The sequence below is a fragment of the Propithecus coquereli genome, unplaced genomic scaffold (genome assembly GCF_000956105.1).
Source record: "Propithecus coquereli isolate 6110/MARCELLA unplaced genomic scaffold, Pcoq_1.0 Scaffold368, whole genome shotgun sequence".
Lineage (NCBI taxonomy): Eukaryota > Metazoa > Chordata > Mammalia > Primates > Indriidae > Propithecus > Propithecus coquereli.
In genome coordinates this window covers 1,006,156-1,025,723 of record NW_012149374.1, presented here as the reverse complement: position 1 = coordinate 1,025,723, position 19,568 = coordinate 1,006,156, and the positions used below count along the sequence as shown (strand labels likewise).

At 41.3% G+C, this 19,568-nt stretch overlaps 1 protein-coding gene across 1 annotated transcript in view; it reads right to left on the bottom strand.

The window, feature by feature from the left end:
- UNC5D (unc-5 homolog D (C. elegans)) overlaps positions 1-19,568 on the bottom strand; it is a 637,214-nt gene that overhangs the window by 102,484 nt on the left and 515,162 nt on the right. The window contains exons 5-7 of the mRNA XM_012651718.1: positions 5,643-5,823; positions 4,628-4,795; positions 2,688-2,852 (exon numbers count right to left, since the gene is read on the bottom strand). Coding sequence (XP_012507172.1) covers positions 2,688-2,852; positions 4,628-4,795; positions 5,643-5,823 — 514 coding nt within the window. The remainder of the gene's footprint in view (positions 1-2,687; positions 2,853-4,627; positions 4,796-5,642; positions 5,824-19,568) is intronic.

Genomic DNA, 19,568 nt, shown 5'->3' with positions numbered 1-19,568 from the left:
AAAAGAAAAAAATTGGCAGACTGAATAAAGCTGATCTAGCCATCATGTGGGTGAGCCTCATTCAATCAGTTGAAGGCCCAAATCAAACAAAAGGCTGACCTCCCTGCATAACAAAGAATTCTCCTTCATAACAGCCTTCAAACTGGGCCATAAGGTCTTCCTGCTTCTTCAGCAGCCTCACAACCTTGGACCTGAACTGGGACATTGGCTCTGCAAATTTTGGACTTGTCAGGCTTCATAATCCCATGAGCCAATTTTTATAATAAACATCTCCAAGTATCTCTCCATTGCACTCTTGCTGTATGTGTGTGCATGTTCTACTGTTTCTGTTTCCCTGGAGAATCCCAATTAATACAGCCTCTCAGATTTTATACTTGGGAGCTAGGCTTGCCACTGCATGCTCAGTGCTGATAAATTCTTCCAGCCCTAAACACAACTCTTACTCGACTGATAAACTGATAGATCTACAAAGTGCATATAAATAATATTCACATATTTGATAATAATTCTTTCCTACATTAAGAGCTAACAACCATTGTCTGCCTTCAATCAGTAACTCTTAGACTAAGTCTTGGTCCATTAAGATTGAAGTCTGATATCCATAGATTTTTCCCAAGTGCAAGTCCAATCTGTGGTTGGTAGTGAAGGATATTACTACAGTGATCTAAAATTCAACCAGTAACTAAGTAGTGACGTCATCATGGTTCTTTCGAAAACATACAACTTTGACAATCCCAACTGTTTTAATTTAAAAATTGGTCTGTATTAATTTAAACACTGTATTAATTTAAAAATCTAGGTACCCCATGCTCAGCCAAGTTGACACATAAAATTAACCACCACAGATACATATGTACTTGTGAAATTCAAGTTCTTTCCTCAAAGCCACTCAAGGCCACAGTCTGTGCAGCTGCTGTAAGCAATTCATTGGTTTACTCAACGAACCCTGCCTATGGACACTGGCCGTGTGTGGTTTCAGTCAGACATGCGTAGTTTCATGAGTATTCTGTTTGTATTTTCCTGCAGTGGAACCAAAAGCATATTAAAAACAGTCACATCTCAAAGATATGTTTCGGATAAATCTGGTGGCACTGAAGGATGGCTAGAAACACATTTTCTTAAACGTCTTGCTATTGAGTTTGTGTTCAGTTTCCTCACATTTAGGAAGGCGTAAGGGGAGAAGAAGGCACACAGTTGGTCTGTGTTTACTGGAGAGCAAAGCCAAGTTCACACAGGTGGCTACGCTGTCTTCCACCACAGCCCCTGGCATCGTATCTGACGTGTGCAGGGTACTCAGCACTCGTACTAGCAAATAAAAACACTATGGGCTATTAGCAAGTACTCTTTTCAATCGAATAACCCTTTTAACCAACATATTAACCATAGAGATTTAGTTTGAAAATACAACAGTTAATGTGCTTGCCCTTCAAGGGTACCCAGTCATTTCGATGCAGAAAAATACATCCAACTTAGATGTGTCCTCCATATTGTCATCTTCCCAAATAAAAAGTGACACATATCCCTGAATACATCACAAACTATTGAGCTATGGTATTTTTTTTTTATTATTGCAGCATATTATGGGGGTACAAATGTTTAAATTACACATATTGCCTTTGCCCCACCCGAGTCAGAGCTTCAAGCATGTCCATCTCCCAGACGGTGTGCGCCATACTGGCACAAGAACAGAGACCGAGAGCTATGGTATTTTTCTGCTGGATATTTCCCCAGGAATTTTCCAAGAAGGCAACTAGTTCTAAAGAATAAGTCTATTTTCGGTTTCATGTTTTTTAAAGACTGCAGCAAAATCAATACACCTTAGCTCATCTGAGTGGGTGAGTGGAAAAGGAACCGACCTTTACCGAGCACCTACTTTGTGGCATGAAACATTCAACTATGTTCTTTACCATTCAGCCTTGACAATAACCTAAAGTGGGTATCATATTTGGTACCTAGAGTCAGAGAAGTTAAGAGGTTAAGAAGATTGTGACTCTTGCCTGAGACTCACAATGCAAATAAGGGACAGCAGCCAATTAGGGCCTGTCTCTCTCTGACTCTATTCGACCCTCCCACACCTTCTAACCCGGGCAGACAGTCACATGGAGATGATAACAGCATAATCTCAGAAACAAAGCAAGGCCACGAGAGTTTTGAAACGAGTACTCTATTTCCTAGTCTGCCGGACCAATGTGATACAAGCCACCCACAGGCCTTCATTCCTCCTCTCCTCACCATTTGTAAGGTAACAGCCACAACACGTGGTCCTTGACGCAGAACTGTGGCCTCTAAAGGTTTATTAAGTATCTTATGCTGCAAAACTCTTGGGAGAAATGTAAGCACACAGTGATTGGTATCGGAACTTCACCAAACCTAAAAGTGGTAGATCCTAAAAGGAAACTCTAAAATATCTCCTTCAATTATTTATTTTTAAACATTATCTAACTTGATTGGGAAGTAAACACATTTACAGAGTTCACAGTGATAGACTATTTAAATTCACACCATCTCTATGAAAAATGTATTTGTCTACTTTTCTACACTTTCTTCCCATTGTCTTTTTGCTCTTGGCAATCTGTCTTGCTGCTAACTTATTTAACCGCATTAATGGTCGGGGCATTCTTTCTTGAGACCCATGAATATGTGGCCATCATGAACAAACACGGAAGATGTTAAACAGAAGGCGTTACCTAGGATGCAGAGACCATCTGTGCAATTTTCAGATTCCTGGCTGAGACCTTCGCAGAATTTGCCCCCGTTTCTGGGGGGCGGCGCCGTGCACTCGCGGATCCGCAGATGCTCACACTCCGGGCTGCAGACTGACCATTCACTCCACACTTCCCAGCTCCCGTCCACTTCAAAGGGAAACAGAAGAAACCATCATTAGAACGAATGGAGCGGCTGTCAGGAGACTCACCCCCGGACTGCTGTTGTTCTTAGAGCTGGATTTTAAAGAAATAACCACCACAGCAAAAGTAAAATATCAGTTTATCTTCTCTCCATGGTTTCTTTCCTAAAGAGACAGGCTAACAGAAGCAGTGGTTTCATTCTCTTGCTATTTCAGGATGAGACCAATTACTGAATTTAGGCAAGCATTTGAATTACCGGTACCTTTGGGTTGGCTACTAATGTCCTTATCACATTCTTTTCCAGACTTTCATGCCCAAGTGCATCTTAGATGGATGGGTAAACCACATGCAGTAACTAAGTCAGCCACTTCCTTGTGGGTTGATAGTTTAGAACACAGGGTAGAATGAACTATCTTTAAGCCCTAAAAACCCTTAAACAATAAAAAGTTAAACCCAAATATATTGATAGCATTAAACTAAAACAGGTCAGTCAAACCCCAAGGCACCAGGACTTACATAAATAGAATTTCTTGGGTCATGGATTATTGCTGTATGTAGAAATGAGCAAACTGAATTTAATTCCACTAAAAGGCAACCCTAGAGATTATGGCAGATGTTCGAGGCAATTGCCCCATAACCTCCTAGGAATAGTTCTGCCATGCTTATGTGGGTTATTTAAGACAGTGAAGTTTTTAATCCAAAGCAATTAGTCCAGAGTAGGGTAACATAGAAAATACTGAACTGGAAGCGAAATGTCTGAGTCTTTGTCTTGGGTCTCTCAACTCTATCGGCTGAGCAATCCTGGGTGAGTCACTCAGCCTCACTTCCCCATGTCTGTCAACTGAGGGTAATAAAACTCACAACATAGAATGAAATAACATCACATGTGTAAAATACCCTGCACAGTACCTGGCACATAGTAAGCACTCAATAAATGTTTTATTTGAATATGAGTCCAAAATGAAACTCCAAGAATATGCTGCTGGGAAGAGCCTCACCTTGACTTTAACTGGAACTAAATTTGAAATTTTAAAGACACGAGGCTCCAGTCCAGGGTCCTTGGAGTTAATGTTCTGTAGTGCATGTGAGACCCAGGACCTATTTCTCAGTGGGAGGATGTGCTTTCCATGAAGAAAGTCATCTTCCATCTCATCTATTTCTCATTGGATAAGCTGGGTCACGGCCAGTAAGAGATGAACAAAAGAACTTACAAAGGCCATGTTTGGTAAATGAGGTATCTGTCTGCTCAGAGAGGAAGGCAAGGATAGACCAAACATGAAATATTGACTGTTGTGACAACACACATTCTCTGCTGATTGTCTTGTGAATAAATAAAAGGTGAACACTGATAAGGTATCTCTTGACAAAGAGCCAAATTTTTGGTACCTGCTCTTTTGTGTTTGAAGACAACACATCTAATGCTCAATAACTATCATATAAATACATGCCACAAGATGGGAGAACCCAAGGAGAGAAGGCGATGGCTTAGCCCAACCAAACACTGGTAGTGTAACAATACTTTATAGCATTTGGCTTATTGATGGTGAGCGTTCAGTGTCATCTGCTTATTAAAAAAAAATAGGTCCCGAAACATTGCACAGAGGTATTTCATTCATGTTCTTGCCATTACAATGAGTTCTAAGTTAGCACTTTGGATTAAGGCTCTATTCTAAGAATCTGGGAGAGGGTGGCTTTGGAAGAGGAGGTTATACGGATTGCTTCACACCAGCTTAATAGTGTTGGTGGATCAGAAGGAGAAAGGGAATCTGCATATATCTCACCAGGACAGAGAGAAGTGCAGGTTATTTTCTGCACTGACATCCCCTCACAAAACGCCCCACCATTGAGAGGAGCTGGGTTGGTGCAGGTCCGGGAACGTTTCTGCCATCCTCTACCACAGCGAACATTGCAGGCTGACCACTCTGTCCAGGAAGACCAGCCTCCATTCACTGAGAGAGAAAAATGGGGAGGGGAGAAAAAAAGGAGACAGGTTTTTACTGATTGCCTACTATGTGCAAGCCACTGTGCCAGGTGCTGTGAGTCGGGCCTCCGGGGCCTGAGAGGCGGTACAGCCCCCACTGGCTGTCCATGACGAGGCCACAATGGGCCTCCCCTCTTCTAGCCCTGAGTTACTCATCTGAAATAGGAGGGACACCGAGAACTTGCTTCGCAGGGAAATTATGAAGAACAGGAAGAACTCATCAACAGATCACTAAAGCACTTGAAAATCCATGGTATAAGAAGAAAATATCAGCATTTGAATTTCTATTACCTTAAGTGCTTCAAAAATAAATCCCAGGGCTCTTCTATTGTGGAAGGAAATGCCTTTACTTAAATAGCTGGGAACTTCTTTTATATAATGCCTGAGACATTCAGCAAATAGTAATGTTTGTTTTGGGTGGATTTTATGTACTAGGAAGGAAACTATCTGGCAGCAGGTCTGGGACAGATCAGGGTGGGTGTGGGCTTTGGAAGGGGTGGGAAGAAGGAGTTGCCCATCTCAACTCTTTTCAAATATAAGCACGGAGGAAGAAAATAAACAACTTTTTATTATTTTTAAGAGAGAGATTTGAAATGTCACTATCTCGCAGTACTGGATGGGAAAGCAAACACATTAATAGCAACAGGGATGTTTTCTCGCCTACCAAGTGGGGGAGGCAGCACAGAGTACTGCAGAGGACAGCCCCCAAGGTGCTCTTGACCCTAAATGCTGAAAACTTTTAATAAAGTGCACATCCCTCTACCTCTCTGCTTTCAGCCCTCCCTATCCATTCCTGGCCTTGGGGCTGGTCTTACCATAGACCACCACGGTGGCGGACAGGCTTCTCCTCTTAGCCACTATGTTGGCCGCCATGCAGGTATAATTCCCCGAGTCTGACAGCCGCGCCTGCCTGATAATCAGGTTGTGGTCAGCCCTGGTGTCAATGTTCTCGTCTTGTTCGGAGTCAATGGGCTCCTCATTTTTCAGCCATTCCACCTACAGGAAGAAAGGAATATTTACAGGTCATTAAAACAAACAAACAAAAAAACCCAGGACTTTTTTTTTGGATTTGTTGGTTGGGCGTTTCGGGGTTTTGGGGGGGGGTTTTCCTTAAATTTTAAGGCACGGCCATTGTTTGCTTTTCTATGCCGTATCTTTTATTTAGTAAATTTCGTTAACGTAGGAAACAGATACTCAAGTGAATAAACTGGAAGCAGGAAAAGAACACAAATGTCCTATTCACTTTGACCTATTTTCTAAAAATGCAATGGGAGAGAGAAAAGAGGTGACTGCAATTAGGTTGTTTCATTACAGCTCTGATGATGACGACGATGACATTTCAATAACTGGTCCAAAATGAAGCTCAGAGAATCAACACATAAACGGCAGAACTTGTACTTTGTGCTGAGAGTACATTATGTTATTACACAAGATTTTAAGTCAATATGTTTGCATTTAAACAAGTTTTAATAAAGATGTAAGCATGCGTGAGACACATTTGAGCAATCGTAGGCACGTAAATTAAATTCAAAGCTCAGTGTTCTCTAGATCTGGTGGTAAGTTTTTTTGGTGATCATTTATGTTTTCCTCCAGTGGTTCACCAGACATTTAGGCTCTGGGTTAGGCCCCTGGCAGGGCCCCACACCTCCTCTAGCCTGTGGGTATAGGCTTTCCCCGTCTCTGATCTGTTTTCTCCTAGCTCGGCTGCTGGAAAACCTATTTTGCTCTTTCCAGATCCACTCTAATCCTATCCTTGGTCCAAACTTCCCTTTCCTTGAACACATAAGGAAGACACAGACGGAAGCCTCCTGCTTCCTCTGTCCTCCTCCTTCCCCAAGTGGAGATACACCTCCTAAGTTCCTCTGCTTCATCAAGCGTGTCTGTCCTGTGCGTCTGCATCTAAACAGCATGTCCACTCTCTAGTGCCACCCTGGCACGCTAGACGCATCTCTGAATTGACAATAACCATTTAGGTCTAGTTATGAGCATATGCAAAACACAGTAATTTAACAGACTCATTAAAAATTGAAATTTATTACAGAAAGCAACGGCAGCAACTACACCAGAGACATCCCACAGAAGCGTCTACATCAGGGGGCATTTCGTCACACTCTGCCCATCATTAGTATAGCTAACTAAAAGCTGGTTTTAAAATAAGACACCTCGTTTCATTTTTTGTTTAAATCTAAAGAATTCTAATTCGTCACCAATAAAAAGTATCACCTGTTATATAACAATTGGGTTTAATAATGACTTGTCGGGCTCTATAAAAAGGGATTTATTTATTAAAGAAAACCTATGATGATCCTTTGATACTTATCCCCATGAATGAAAGCTTAAATACCAAAATTTATCATCGTCTAAAATTTACCCTCTAAGAGGTCAGTTTGAGAACAGAAAATGATCCGAACAGTCAAAAGAGGAGATCTAAGGACTATATCAAAACGGGAAGAAGAGCTATAAAGCCATGCGGTGTAGGACGATGAAGGGAAGACGCAATCTCACTACCAAGCTCTGTGACTCCTGAGAGCGTCAGCGTGTCACAGCCTGGAAGCACAGGTGCTAATAACGGCCCAGAGCAAAAGAGCACCGCTCCGATTAACAGAGCAGGACGGCGGCACCAAATTTATAACACACCTCACTGTCAGTCTGCGACACAACGTCCTCTCGTCACCACTAACACTGCACATTTCGAGCCAAGCACAGAAAGAGAAATCTTGTACGTTCTCACTCATATGTGGGAGCTAAAATTAAAAACAATGGATCTCATGGAGACAGAGAGTAGAATGACGGTTACCAGAGGCTGGGAAGGGGATCGGGGAGGGGGGATAAAGAGGGGATGGATGATGGGTACAGAAGTATAGTTAGATAGACAGAAAGAACAACATTTGACGGCACAACAAAGTGACTATAGGCAGCAATAAGTTAAGGTAGACTTTAAAACAACTAAGAGGGTGGGATTGGAATGTTCCTAACACAAAGAAATAATAAAAGCCTGAAGTGATGGATCCCCAATTACCCAGATTTGAGTAACACACATTGCGTGCCTGTATCAAAACATCACATGCATCCTATAGATATATACAACCATTATGTACTCATAATAATTAAGAATAAAAAATTTAAAAAAACATTGCCTATTTCACGGAGCCATCCATTTATTCATTTGAAAAATATCCAAGTGTTTATTGAGTATCAGAGGTTGCACAGAGAGCTGGGGAAAGCTGGGTGAACAAAACCAAGATGCCTCCTCTTAATGGGTAAAACAGAAATACACAAGTAAATCCATATTTTTACCAAGAATTGACTGTCGTGAGTAACACTGTCACCAGCATCTGAGATGAAATGCTTACGGGGAACTCGGTGGAACCACATAGTTATCACTCCTGTGTTGCTGGAAAGAACAAACTGGTCTGCTTACAGCAGGGCTGGGAGCTTTTGCTTCTCCTCCTGGGTCAGAAATTCAGGTGTAAATCACCTGTTTTCTGATCAATGCTATAGTCTTGCTGTTCGTAGCATCTTGCAAGCTTTTGTCCAATGTTTCCCTCTCCTTCCATACCTCTCCCCAAACAGCCGGTCAGGGAGTAGGGAAGGAAGTCTGTCTCTGGCTCGTAAATCAAGCAGCAAGTGGAGAGCCATGGCGCGCTCTGTGGGAATGCTCCCCAAAGGAGTCCCAGCACCTGGAAATTAGAGAATGCTTTCCTATAGGAACCTCGGCCCGGAGGAAATTAAAGCCATGATTGTCAAGCAGAGATTTGGATTCCAGTTGAAAACTTACAGAAAAATAAGTCATACGTAGAACAAACTAGGCCAGCAAACTAAGAAAATACCAACAAACTAAGAAAATACTTGACACACATCTGATAAACGGTTAATGATAGGCATGGTTATGAGTAAAACTAACGCAAACAGCTTCAGCTCTCATCTAAGTTAATGATAAAAACTCACCTCGGCAAATATGGCATAAAGATAACAAAAAACAAAACACGTGACAATTAAGTAACTGAACATTCTATACCACTAACCAAAAAAAGAACATGGGATTAATCTCTGTCTCTCTCTCTCTCACACACACACACACAGTTTTCATTTTAGTAGTCTGTTGCTGAGTAAACACCACAAGACATTTCAGCTGTTACTCCCTGCTATATTGCAACTGTTTGAATAGCAAAGCTCGTGTTGAAATTTCGTCCCCAATGTGGCAGCACTCAGAGTTGGGGAACTTCAACAGGTGCCTGGATGAGGAGGGCAGAGCCTCATGGATTAAAGGGTTATTGTGGGAGGGGAACAGGTGGCTTTATAGAGGAAGAGGAGCCCTGAGTGAGGACTTTAGCACACTCAGACCCCTCGACACGTGACATCCTGAACCACCTGGGGACTTTCGAGAGTCCCCATCAGCAACAAGGCTCTCACCAGATGTGGCCTCTCCACGTTGGACTTAGTCTCGAGAACTACAAAGAGATAGTTTCTTTCTTTATAAATTACCCAGTTTCAAGTGCTTTGTTGTAAGAACAGGAAAGTGGCTAAGACGCTGCTCTACCTTTTCTCCTTTCTGGGACTTTCGTTTTAGCCTCTTAACTCACTGGTCTACCTGCTGCTTCCACTCCGGCCTCTACCAGTGACTCTTCACGGAGAGATCAGACCATGTCATTTTCTGGCTTGAAATCCTTCAACGGCCTTGAATCTTACTTAGACCAAAATCCCCAATCCTCCCCTAGGCTATAAAAGTGCTTCTGTGGTTTAGCCCTCTTTCAGTTTGCCACCTCGCATCCTCCAAGTGACCCCCAGCTCATTCAGCTCCAGCTCGGATGGACTACTCCTTGCATCTTGTCCTAGAAAGTTCAAAGCAAGTTCTAACCTAAGGGCTTTCACACCTGCTAATTTCTCTGCCCTAAAGAACTTTCCCACAGGTGTCCCCATCCCTCAATTCTATTTTGCACTCAAGTCTCAGGTTGCATGTTATCTTCTCAGAGGGGACTTGCCTAACTACCATTTCTAAAGTAGTAAACTGGAGCCACGCGGTGCTGCACACCGGTAATCCCAGCTACTCGGGAGGCTGAGGCAGGAGGATAGCTTGAGCCCAGGAGTTGGAGGTTGCACTGAGCTGTAATGACACCATTGCACTCCAGCCTGGGCATCAGGGAGAGACCCCAAAGTAATCCCCTCTCCTAACCCTGCTTTAATTTTCTTCCTAATACTTATCTCCACCTGATAGATTCAAAGACAGTAATACCATTTGTCCTTGACAATATAATCCCAGGAATTTACCAAAAGGAAATATTAGGGATGCAAGTGAAGATTTAACCACAATAAATTATTTTTGGTAGAAAAAGAAAAAGCATGCCAAAGCTACATGCCAAATAATGAAGCTCTGTTTCAATAAATCATGATTCGACAATTGATTTGGTATTATTGTATACAGGCATTAAAAGTTATGATTTCAACTAGTGAAAACACAAAAATTGCTCATAATATGAGTCCAAATATTATGTGTTCAGTATTATCATAAACTTGTAAAACAAAAAAATCACAAACAAATATATGCTTTTAAAAAGAAAAGATTGGAAGAAAATGCAATGTGTACAGATGTCTTAACTTGGGGTAACTTCTTTTTTCCCCGGTAGTTAATTGTGGCACATTCAAGGAAAATCTTTAGAAATCTGGAAAAAAATCACTTTAGCTTCAAAAATCTCTTTTACTGAGCATGTAGCACAGTGATTTTCAAATTTCTACTCAGCCATAGGATGTTCCTTCAATTCAAAGCTTATCTGAAAGCCCAAGATGAAAAACGGATAAACAAGGACGGATTTTACGACTGAGGCAGGAGTGAGGGTTTCTGAGCCGCAGATGGGAAGGCCCCCAAGCTGCATCAGCTTGGTCGCCTCCAGGCCCGCTGTTGGCACAACTCCAGAGGAGATTATTCACAGCCTACCCTAAGTCAATGCCGCCCCCGCAGAGATCTTCATTGCACAATTTGTGCTACCATATGAGCTGGCCCTGCTATGCAGCCTACTCCTTAATCACCCACAGGTACCATGGAAATTTACTATGGTCTGCTCCTAGGTCTCCCCAGATCACAGTTGGAAAAACATTGACACAGGATAAGTGAGGTGTTATAGGTATATGTGTGCGCCTGTGTGTGTGTATATACACACATATATATTCTGGTACACTTGACGCTGATGTTTATGGTGTCTTGACTGTGGCCCATCAATCCAATTACATCTATGAACAATCAGCACATTAGTAGACTCTTAACTGCGGAGCTGTTTTTTTTTATTCGTAACCTAATAATAGTTTATCCATTTAACGGATGGCAGGATCTTTATGAGGAAATCGGTTTGGTATTTTCTGGGCTTATAAAAGTGACAAATTGCGTTTGGATTTATGCTTTTGTCACTTAGAGAAACTTTAAAACATTTTTGATGAGCTAAGTGCTCCTAATGTAGAACAGTTTGATAAATAAGAGAGGAAAAAAACTTCTCCACACCGGCAGTTGCGAACTCAAATGTTCCTGGGGGCCAAGGAGGTGACATAAATTACCGGAGCAGAGCTGGGTGCGAGACACCCATGTGTGCTGCTTGCATATTAAAGACAGGGACTGTTCCTCATTCCCACAAAAGAATGAGCTCACGCTCATTTTTCTTGAAAATTGTGGCATTTTCTATCTTCTTTTGTTTTCCCATTTTAGATAGAGATTGGGGTATCTAAAAAAAATGATAATGCAATGAAAAATGACAAGGAACTCATTTTTGCCGAATAATCTTTTTTTGCTTTTAATGCATCACAGTGGTCTTTAATTTATAAAGTATTTAGCCTCAGCATCAGGAATTATATAGGAAAGTGGTGACTGTGGAAAAACACAGTCCACGAATGTGAAGCCACTAGACAGAGTCAGACCATCATTACCAAGAGAGAACGCGGGCCAAGTGTGTGGCCAAATCTTCTGTTTTTCCTACGGGAAGCCAGGGATGTATATTTTAATGTAACATTTTTAGACTATTACAGGATGGCTTATAAATTACAAAATATGAGGGCCAAATAAAACATATACATGAGCTAGAAGCAAATCGGCCCCCTCTTTTCCACAAAAATGACAACACAGCAGCTTTCTGCCCCCCAGTGATGTTCTCACAAAGAGGAGCGCAATGCCTTTCACCAAAGTTAATTCCTTTTCGTTAAATCAGCTTCCGCCATCTTCCAAGAGTGTTACTCCCCATGCTCATGGCTTTCTCGTGGAAATGACTGGCAAGCCAAGAACTTTTGAACCTATGTACAGTATCCTGCAAGTATTATAAGGGTAGGCACGTGTGCTGAGTTTAGCAACTATTTACCAAGAGGTTGCCAACACTGGAAATCCCTAATTAAGCTCTTAACAAAAGCAACACAAATTTTCAGGTTAGCATTATGAGATTGATCCATTCACCACCCTGAGGCTAATGGACATTCGTGTCACTGACCCAAATGACCTCATGCCAACAGGTCACCTCATTGACTGGAGGCTTTACACTTCTGAAGGCTGCTGGAGGCACTGACTGCTCAGAGAAATGATTTTTTATCTGCTTTCTACTTATTTGGTTCCAACGGATGATCCCAGTTAGGAACACGTGAAGCAACTAGTTACTCAGAGGTAATGAGCTTACGGATTTGCAGGATGCCGGCATTCATTAGCATAGTGTTATGTACAGATGGTCTGCAATTTGTAGATTTTTCCACTTTATAAGCAAATCTGGAAAAGCAGAACATCAAAGACAATTCGATTTCAAGCCAAACAGCAGGTTCCTGAGCAGTCGTTCTGGTTAGCTGGGGACAGAAGGCAGGCAACTGATGAGCCTATAGATTTCTCTCACCAACAGGTACATAATGTACTTGGATGAGAGGCAGTCTCCTTTGGAAGGGGATTGGATTGATGCTTTGTGGGAGATTGTTTTATCTGAGACCTGGGTTACATATGAATATGTTTGCATGAGTCATAATATATCACCTACTCTGACCTTTCCTCAAAGACATCTATGTATGTAGATACCCAAACCTTACACCTAAATGTTTATTTCCATCAGACAGTATGTGAGAATCCTCATGGTCTTGTTCTTGTTCTTTTTTTGTTTGTTTTTTTGAGACAGAGTCTCACTGTGTTGCCCGGGCTAGAGTGCCGTAGCGTCAGCCTAGCTCACAGCAACCTCAAACTCCTGGGCTCAAGTGATCCTTCTGCCTCAGTCTCCCGAGTAGCTGGGACTACAGGCATGTGCCACCATGCCCAGCTAATTTTTTCTATATATTTTTAGTTGTCCAATTAATTTCTTTCTAATTTTAGTAGAGACGGGGTCTCGCTCTTGCTCAGGCTGGTTTCGAACTCCTGAGCTCAAACAATCCGCCTGCCTTGGCCTCCCAGAGAGCTAGGATTACAGGCGTGAGCCACCGCGCCCGGCCCTGTTCTTGTTCTTAATGTTCCATAAGAGAAGGAGAAGGCAAGTGGTATTATAAACCTTTTAGAAATTAAAAAAAAAAAACTAGTCTAGCAAAAGGGGAAAGCCATTTTAATAGTCCATGTGTGATCCTTGAACTTTGAATTCTAGACAATATCAACCTGGAAATCCTCCTTCATATCCCATAGAAAGTGCGAATGAAGACCCTTCATTGATATCATCTACCATGTGTTCCTACACCTCAATCCCAGTCCTGTCTCTTGGGATTTGCTAGACTATCAAATGGAGTTGTGCATATATATTGTATATTATAGATGCAATCCCAGCCTTATGACTTTTGAAGCTTCTTAATTCATCTGCTCATTGCCTGTGATCATTTTCTTTCTGAACTACTTGTTGGCAAACTCCTTAAGAACTTGAACAATATTTTAAAATATATCTCATGTCTAAGGATGTTTAATGCCACCTCCTGAATAAATGTCCTAGCCCAGATTGGTGTCCATGCAGATTTAGAGACTGGTGTGATACACATACATACGATAAAACTTCAAACTGCATTTTAGGGCCAAGGAGGGGGCATTTTTCTTTGCTTTAGTGCCCAGAATTGAACACAGATATGATCTAAAAGAGCAACAATGCTGGCCTCATTGTTCTTAAATGTATTCTGGGAGCCACTGGTATTTCATAATGGCTACATGTGGTTTCATGTTGAATTTCATGGAATCGCTCAAAGTATGTGAGTTATAGAAGAGTCAAAAATGGTTTTTTCACCCATCGATTGGAAGTTTCTTGGGAAGGCAACCTTGCCCAGTGGGACAGGGGAGAGAGACAGGACTACGCTAGGTGTGTGAGAGTAGAGCAAGGGAAATACCGGAAGGCCATGCAGGTCACAGTGAGATCACTCCCTACATAACCTTTTGTACTTTACCATCTTACAAAAAACAAGACTGATTGGATTTCTGTGGGAAAACAGAGAGAAGGAAGAGGTCTGCATTCCAGTTGGTGGGTAACTAAATTGAGATGGCAAAGGATATAGGGGTGGGTTCAGACGGACGTGAAGATGAGATTCCATAAGAACCACGAGGAAGCCTCTAGACTTCCACATCCTACGACACTAACATTTCTCGTTCACTTTAAGTCCCCTTGTGAGTTTTGATCCAATTGATTCTTTCCTAGCCTAATAACAATGATATCTAGCATTTCTTGAGCACTGACTATGTGCCAAACACTCTTTTAAGCACTACACATGTGTTATTTAATTTAATCCTTAAGTCATTTCTATAGAGTAGACACCATTTTTATCACTTCCGTTTTACAGACAAAAAAAACAGACGTTAAGTACCTGGCCCCAAACCACAAAGAGAGAGGTAATGGTGGGGCCAGAAATTGAGTCCAAGTTTAAGTCTCACTTTTAACCACTAGGCTCAGTTAATCCCATTGTTGGCCAGATTTGGGTGGACTGATCACAGGCTCTTTGCAAAATTACACTGAAATACAGGGGTTTGTCATTATTAAAGATAACTTTAAAACCATACTTTGGGCCTTTATGATCATTCCAAAGGAAGAATTGAAAAAAATTTTTTTGGCAATGGCAGCACTGTTAGAATAAGTGTACTGTCTCCCAGGGGTATGATTTAAAGCAGCGGTCCCCACGCTTTTTGGCACCAGGGACCGGTTTCACAGAAGATGATTTTTCCATAGGCGGGGGATTGATGGGGGGGAGCTCAGGTGGTGATGCAAGCAATGGGGGGGCGGCTGTAAATACAGAAGCAGCTTCACTCCCCGCTCACCTCCTGCTGTGTACCCCCCCCCAACTTTCATGGAGGACAATCATTCCACGGCCTGGGAGGGCGGATGGGTGGCTCTGTGGCCTGGTCCCTAACAAGCTTCAAATCACTACCACTACCCCAACTGGGGGTTGGGGACTGCAGGTTTAAAGGACAGCTCTCAATTAAATGCACATATTCTGGTTAGACTATACTAATACATTGGGATATTCAGAATGTGTGCTGAATTATTTTGGCATCAAAAAATGACTCAAACTTAGAATCTGTCCACGTATAGATCATGACAAGTTATGTTAGACCTCTCAAAATTATCTGGAGTTTTATTTTGCTTCTTGGCAATGGGTTGAAATGAATGGAACAAGTGGTCCATGAAATCCTGCTGAGGTGATACAGCCTAGCATCTTGGTATTTCTGTTCTTTTGCCTGTGTTGGACATGAGTGTGATCCTGAAGATATGGCAGCCATTTTGTGACCATGAGGCAAAGGCAAAGGAAACCATAGAGATATTGGCCATTGCTTTTACACTTGCATGTGAACATATTGCTATCTCATACATTATCTTATTTGATCCTCACAACAACTCTAAGGTAGGCAAATAAAATCTAATTCTCCTTTTAGATGACATGATTTGGCTAAGGCTCCATACATGGGAAATGGTAAAACTAGAATTCGTCGTCTTCAAATAATTTTTCTGCCGCAAGGCGTTGGCCATTTTCTTAGGCCTTTCACTCACCACGGGAAGTGTTGCTCCTTAGCATTTTCCCTAATTTGCCCTGGCATCGTCGAGTAAGTCTTAACTGGGACTTAACCCTGGTGCAGAGTGACATTCCTCTGCTCACAACGGAGCACTTTACCTCCTGATGTTATTTGGGCTATTACATGTTTTGCCACTTTCAGATTAGATGTCGCCTGTCCTCTCCTCTCTCCTTGATAATATTTCTTTCGAGTTATTTATAACAGCAATATCGTGTTTCCCCTTTTGCCTTGCTTTTCTTTCTAGACTATATAGATTGATTGTAAAGTCACCTACACTGCAGTTTCTTCGGTCTAGCTCCACTTATCTGATTGTGCATCACAAAAGGAAGCAGAAATTCAGCTTAATTGTGAAGCCACCACAGGAAAACCAGGCGAATGACAGAAACTTAATGACAGGCTGAATCGCACTCACGGATGCTGAATGAAATGATAGACACAAGGTACTTCTCGTGTCTCTGAAATGAGAGGTACTCGTACGAGTACCTCTGTAGAAGCCTGAATTCCGATTATGGAACTTCATGTTCTGACATCGTGTGCTTCTTGCCAGACAGTGTTGTCCTTTAACTTCCTGGTTTCAGTTATGAAAGTTAGGTGCAGCCGCATGCGATTTTTTTTTTTTAATTCATTTTGACAGGTAAATGGTCTCTGGGAAAGTAAACAACCTCATTCATTGGTTACTGAAACTGTAACATTGTCAGGAGTGAAGAATGCAACATGTTTAATGTAAAGAGTTTACAAGAAGGATGATCAGAGGAAAAGAGAACATTAAACTAATGAAATATAAGAATGGGGCGAGCTCCGCCATCAAAAGATGATTTGTAAGGGAGGGTACAGGCTGCCATTTGCTTTCTAGCTGTGTTTCTGACAGTGTTAACAGATCTCGCTCTTTGCTAATTATGCCTTTGCTCATTCGCATCTGCAAGAGGAAAAAAAAAAATCTGCTTTTGAATCTCTGATGAAGAAACACCTAAGTGCTCTAAAACATAGTGTGATGTGCTGTTTCATCTTAAAAAGTTATTTTAGGGTGGGGAGATCCCTCTTAACAAGATTACGAAGAGTTGGCTTTCCCAGAGACTCAAAACTGTTTTTTTTTTTTTTGGATTCACATGTCCCTGGCATAATCTAAGTATTTAAACAAGGTAAACTGTTGGTGGGGCGATATTAATTAACAGTTCCCTTCTTCTGTTCCTTGTTACCATGCGATACACACTCGAGTGCTTAGAATAGAGCCATCTTACTCAAAATTAAAGTACTGGAGATCCTAATTCTAAATGTTCTTACATAAACTGGTTTTAAAAGCTGATATCCAAGTTACATACGATTAGGTAACGATACACAAACACGTATCACTTACACATACACACACCATTTGAGAAATCAAATGTACTAAGAACAAAAAATGTTTCCATCAGCCACAGTAAAAGGCTAGCCATGTAATGATCTGCAAAGGAAAGGCAGGGACAGATACAGATTAGCTCAGACTCCATATACTGGGTAGCGAAGAATGAATTAGCATAATTATAAATTTGTTCCAATTACAGAAGGCAATTATCAGAGACCGGCTTACAGCATTATCAAAACGAAATCAGCAAAGTGCATCTACATTCCAGGTAGATGCCATTGAGTTAATGGTGCTTATAAAAAAAAAAAAAAAGGCTCTACACTTATTCATCTTCCATCTCTTTGATTACTGCACACTCCGTGCAGGTTTCCTTTCAGCTGACAGACACAAAGCCACCATGAAAAAAGAAAAACACATACGCTGTAATCATGCTTAATAACAAAACAACCAAATTCGAACTCTCAAGTCTTGTATGGATAATTTATCTAGATCAGTGGTTCAGATAGTGCTTTTAAATTTTAGACAGGAATTCACATCGCCTCTTGTGTTCTCTCCCAAATATTGATTAGGAATAAAACTGTGACTAAGCCTGTCATTACCTGCTCCGAACAAAAGTTCTCTGTGCAGAAATACAGTGCTGTTTTTGCAAAAGTAGAGTCATTACTGTTCATATTGTTTGTTTTCATTTTGCCTTCCCATTATAAATGGAACATGTTGCCCTGTTAACCATTGCTAACCTGGAAAGCACAGACTAGAGTCAAACAGATTTCCATCTCCAAACTGTAGATTTGAAAATGTAATTCCATTTAATGAGCTAAGATTATACATTTATGTTACAATATGCCTGGCAATGAAGGAAGCAATATAAGGGAGATCCTCATGAGATCACAGATGAATAAGACAAAAATGTGCTTCTATTGTAACTAAATACAAAGGGTTTACCATTACAAGGGATGGTGGAGTCAGTGGAGGTTGGCAGGGAAAAGGGGAGAGGGGAAAGGGACAGAAAGGAGACTAACGTTTTACTTACACTGGTGGTCAGCGATGCATCAGATAACAGGCTAGGTTCTTTCTCATCTTGAACCTCTCGGTGAGGTGGGCATTGATAACCCTGTTTTTATAGTCTAAAAAATAACTCAACAGTCCAGGCGGGGTGGCTCACGCCTGTAATCCTAGCACTCTGGGAGGCAGAGGTGGGAGGATGGCTTGAGCTCAGGAGTTTGACACCAACCTGAGCAAGAGTGAGACCTGTCTCTATTAAAAGTAGAAAAATTAGCTGGACATGGTGACACATGCCTGTAGTCCCAGCTATTCAGGAGGCTGAGGCAGAAGCATGACTTGAGCCCAGGAGTCTGAGGTTGCTGTGAGCTACCATGACACCCCTGTACTCTACCCCTGGTGACAGAGCAAGACTCTGTCTCAAAAAAACAAAAACATAAACAAAGAAAACACAAACAAAAAAGCTAAATCATATGGGATGGGGAAGGGCAGGCAAAGCTGGCAGCAAAGAGATCATTTAGACACCGTAACAATATTCCAAGGGACAAATTACGGTGGCCTGAACAAGAAGGTTTATGATGTGTATGTATACAGTAAAGAACCTTGACAAGGAGTTAGGGTGTAAGATAGAATGGAACAGAAATTTGTGAATGATTTCATATAGCATTTAAGGAGAAGGGAATAAAAATTTAGCACCCCTATTTCTAACTTAGAGAAGTGATACAAACAACATAAGGTGAAAAGGTCATCTGTGCATGCTGTACCAGTAGGTACTGGCTGATTATCAGCTTGGTCCCTCATATACAAAGAGCACCCTGAAATCAACAGAATGAAATAAAGAATGTGAGGGAAAGAGAGAAAGAGCCAAAGAACGAACTAAATGTGGTGACAGAGAAATGGGCTAAGTACATCGATAATTAATTCACTGATGCATACAGCTAAGTTTAAAATGTGCACAAGGCATCGAAATAAATATCTTAAACAATGATATCTCATGAGTTCCAGATCTAAATAGTCAACTACTTCTTGAACATGTTTACTCAAGGTCTTCAGCATAAATGGTATACAAAGCTGTAGGCATATATGAAATTATGCAAAAAGTGTGAGATAGGGGAAAAAAGGGGTTAGGACACAACTCTGAGAAAAGCAACGTTTTTAAGATCAGGAAACAGAAAAAGGAAGATGCAGAAATATGTTGCTGATCATAAAGTAATAATAAGTCAGAAATGCATGTATATGGAAACCAAGAAAAAAAAAACATGCTAAGTACTGAAAATCACCACTAAAGTAAAATGTGAGTACAGGTAAAGTCTCAGGCTCCATTTCAACATGAAACTCCTTCTACAGTATGCTAACTAAAATCAGTTTAAAGGATTCCACTCTTGTCTTTGCTGTTGTTTTATTTGTACAGATTTATGGGGTATCTGAGAA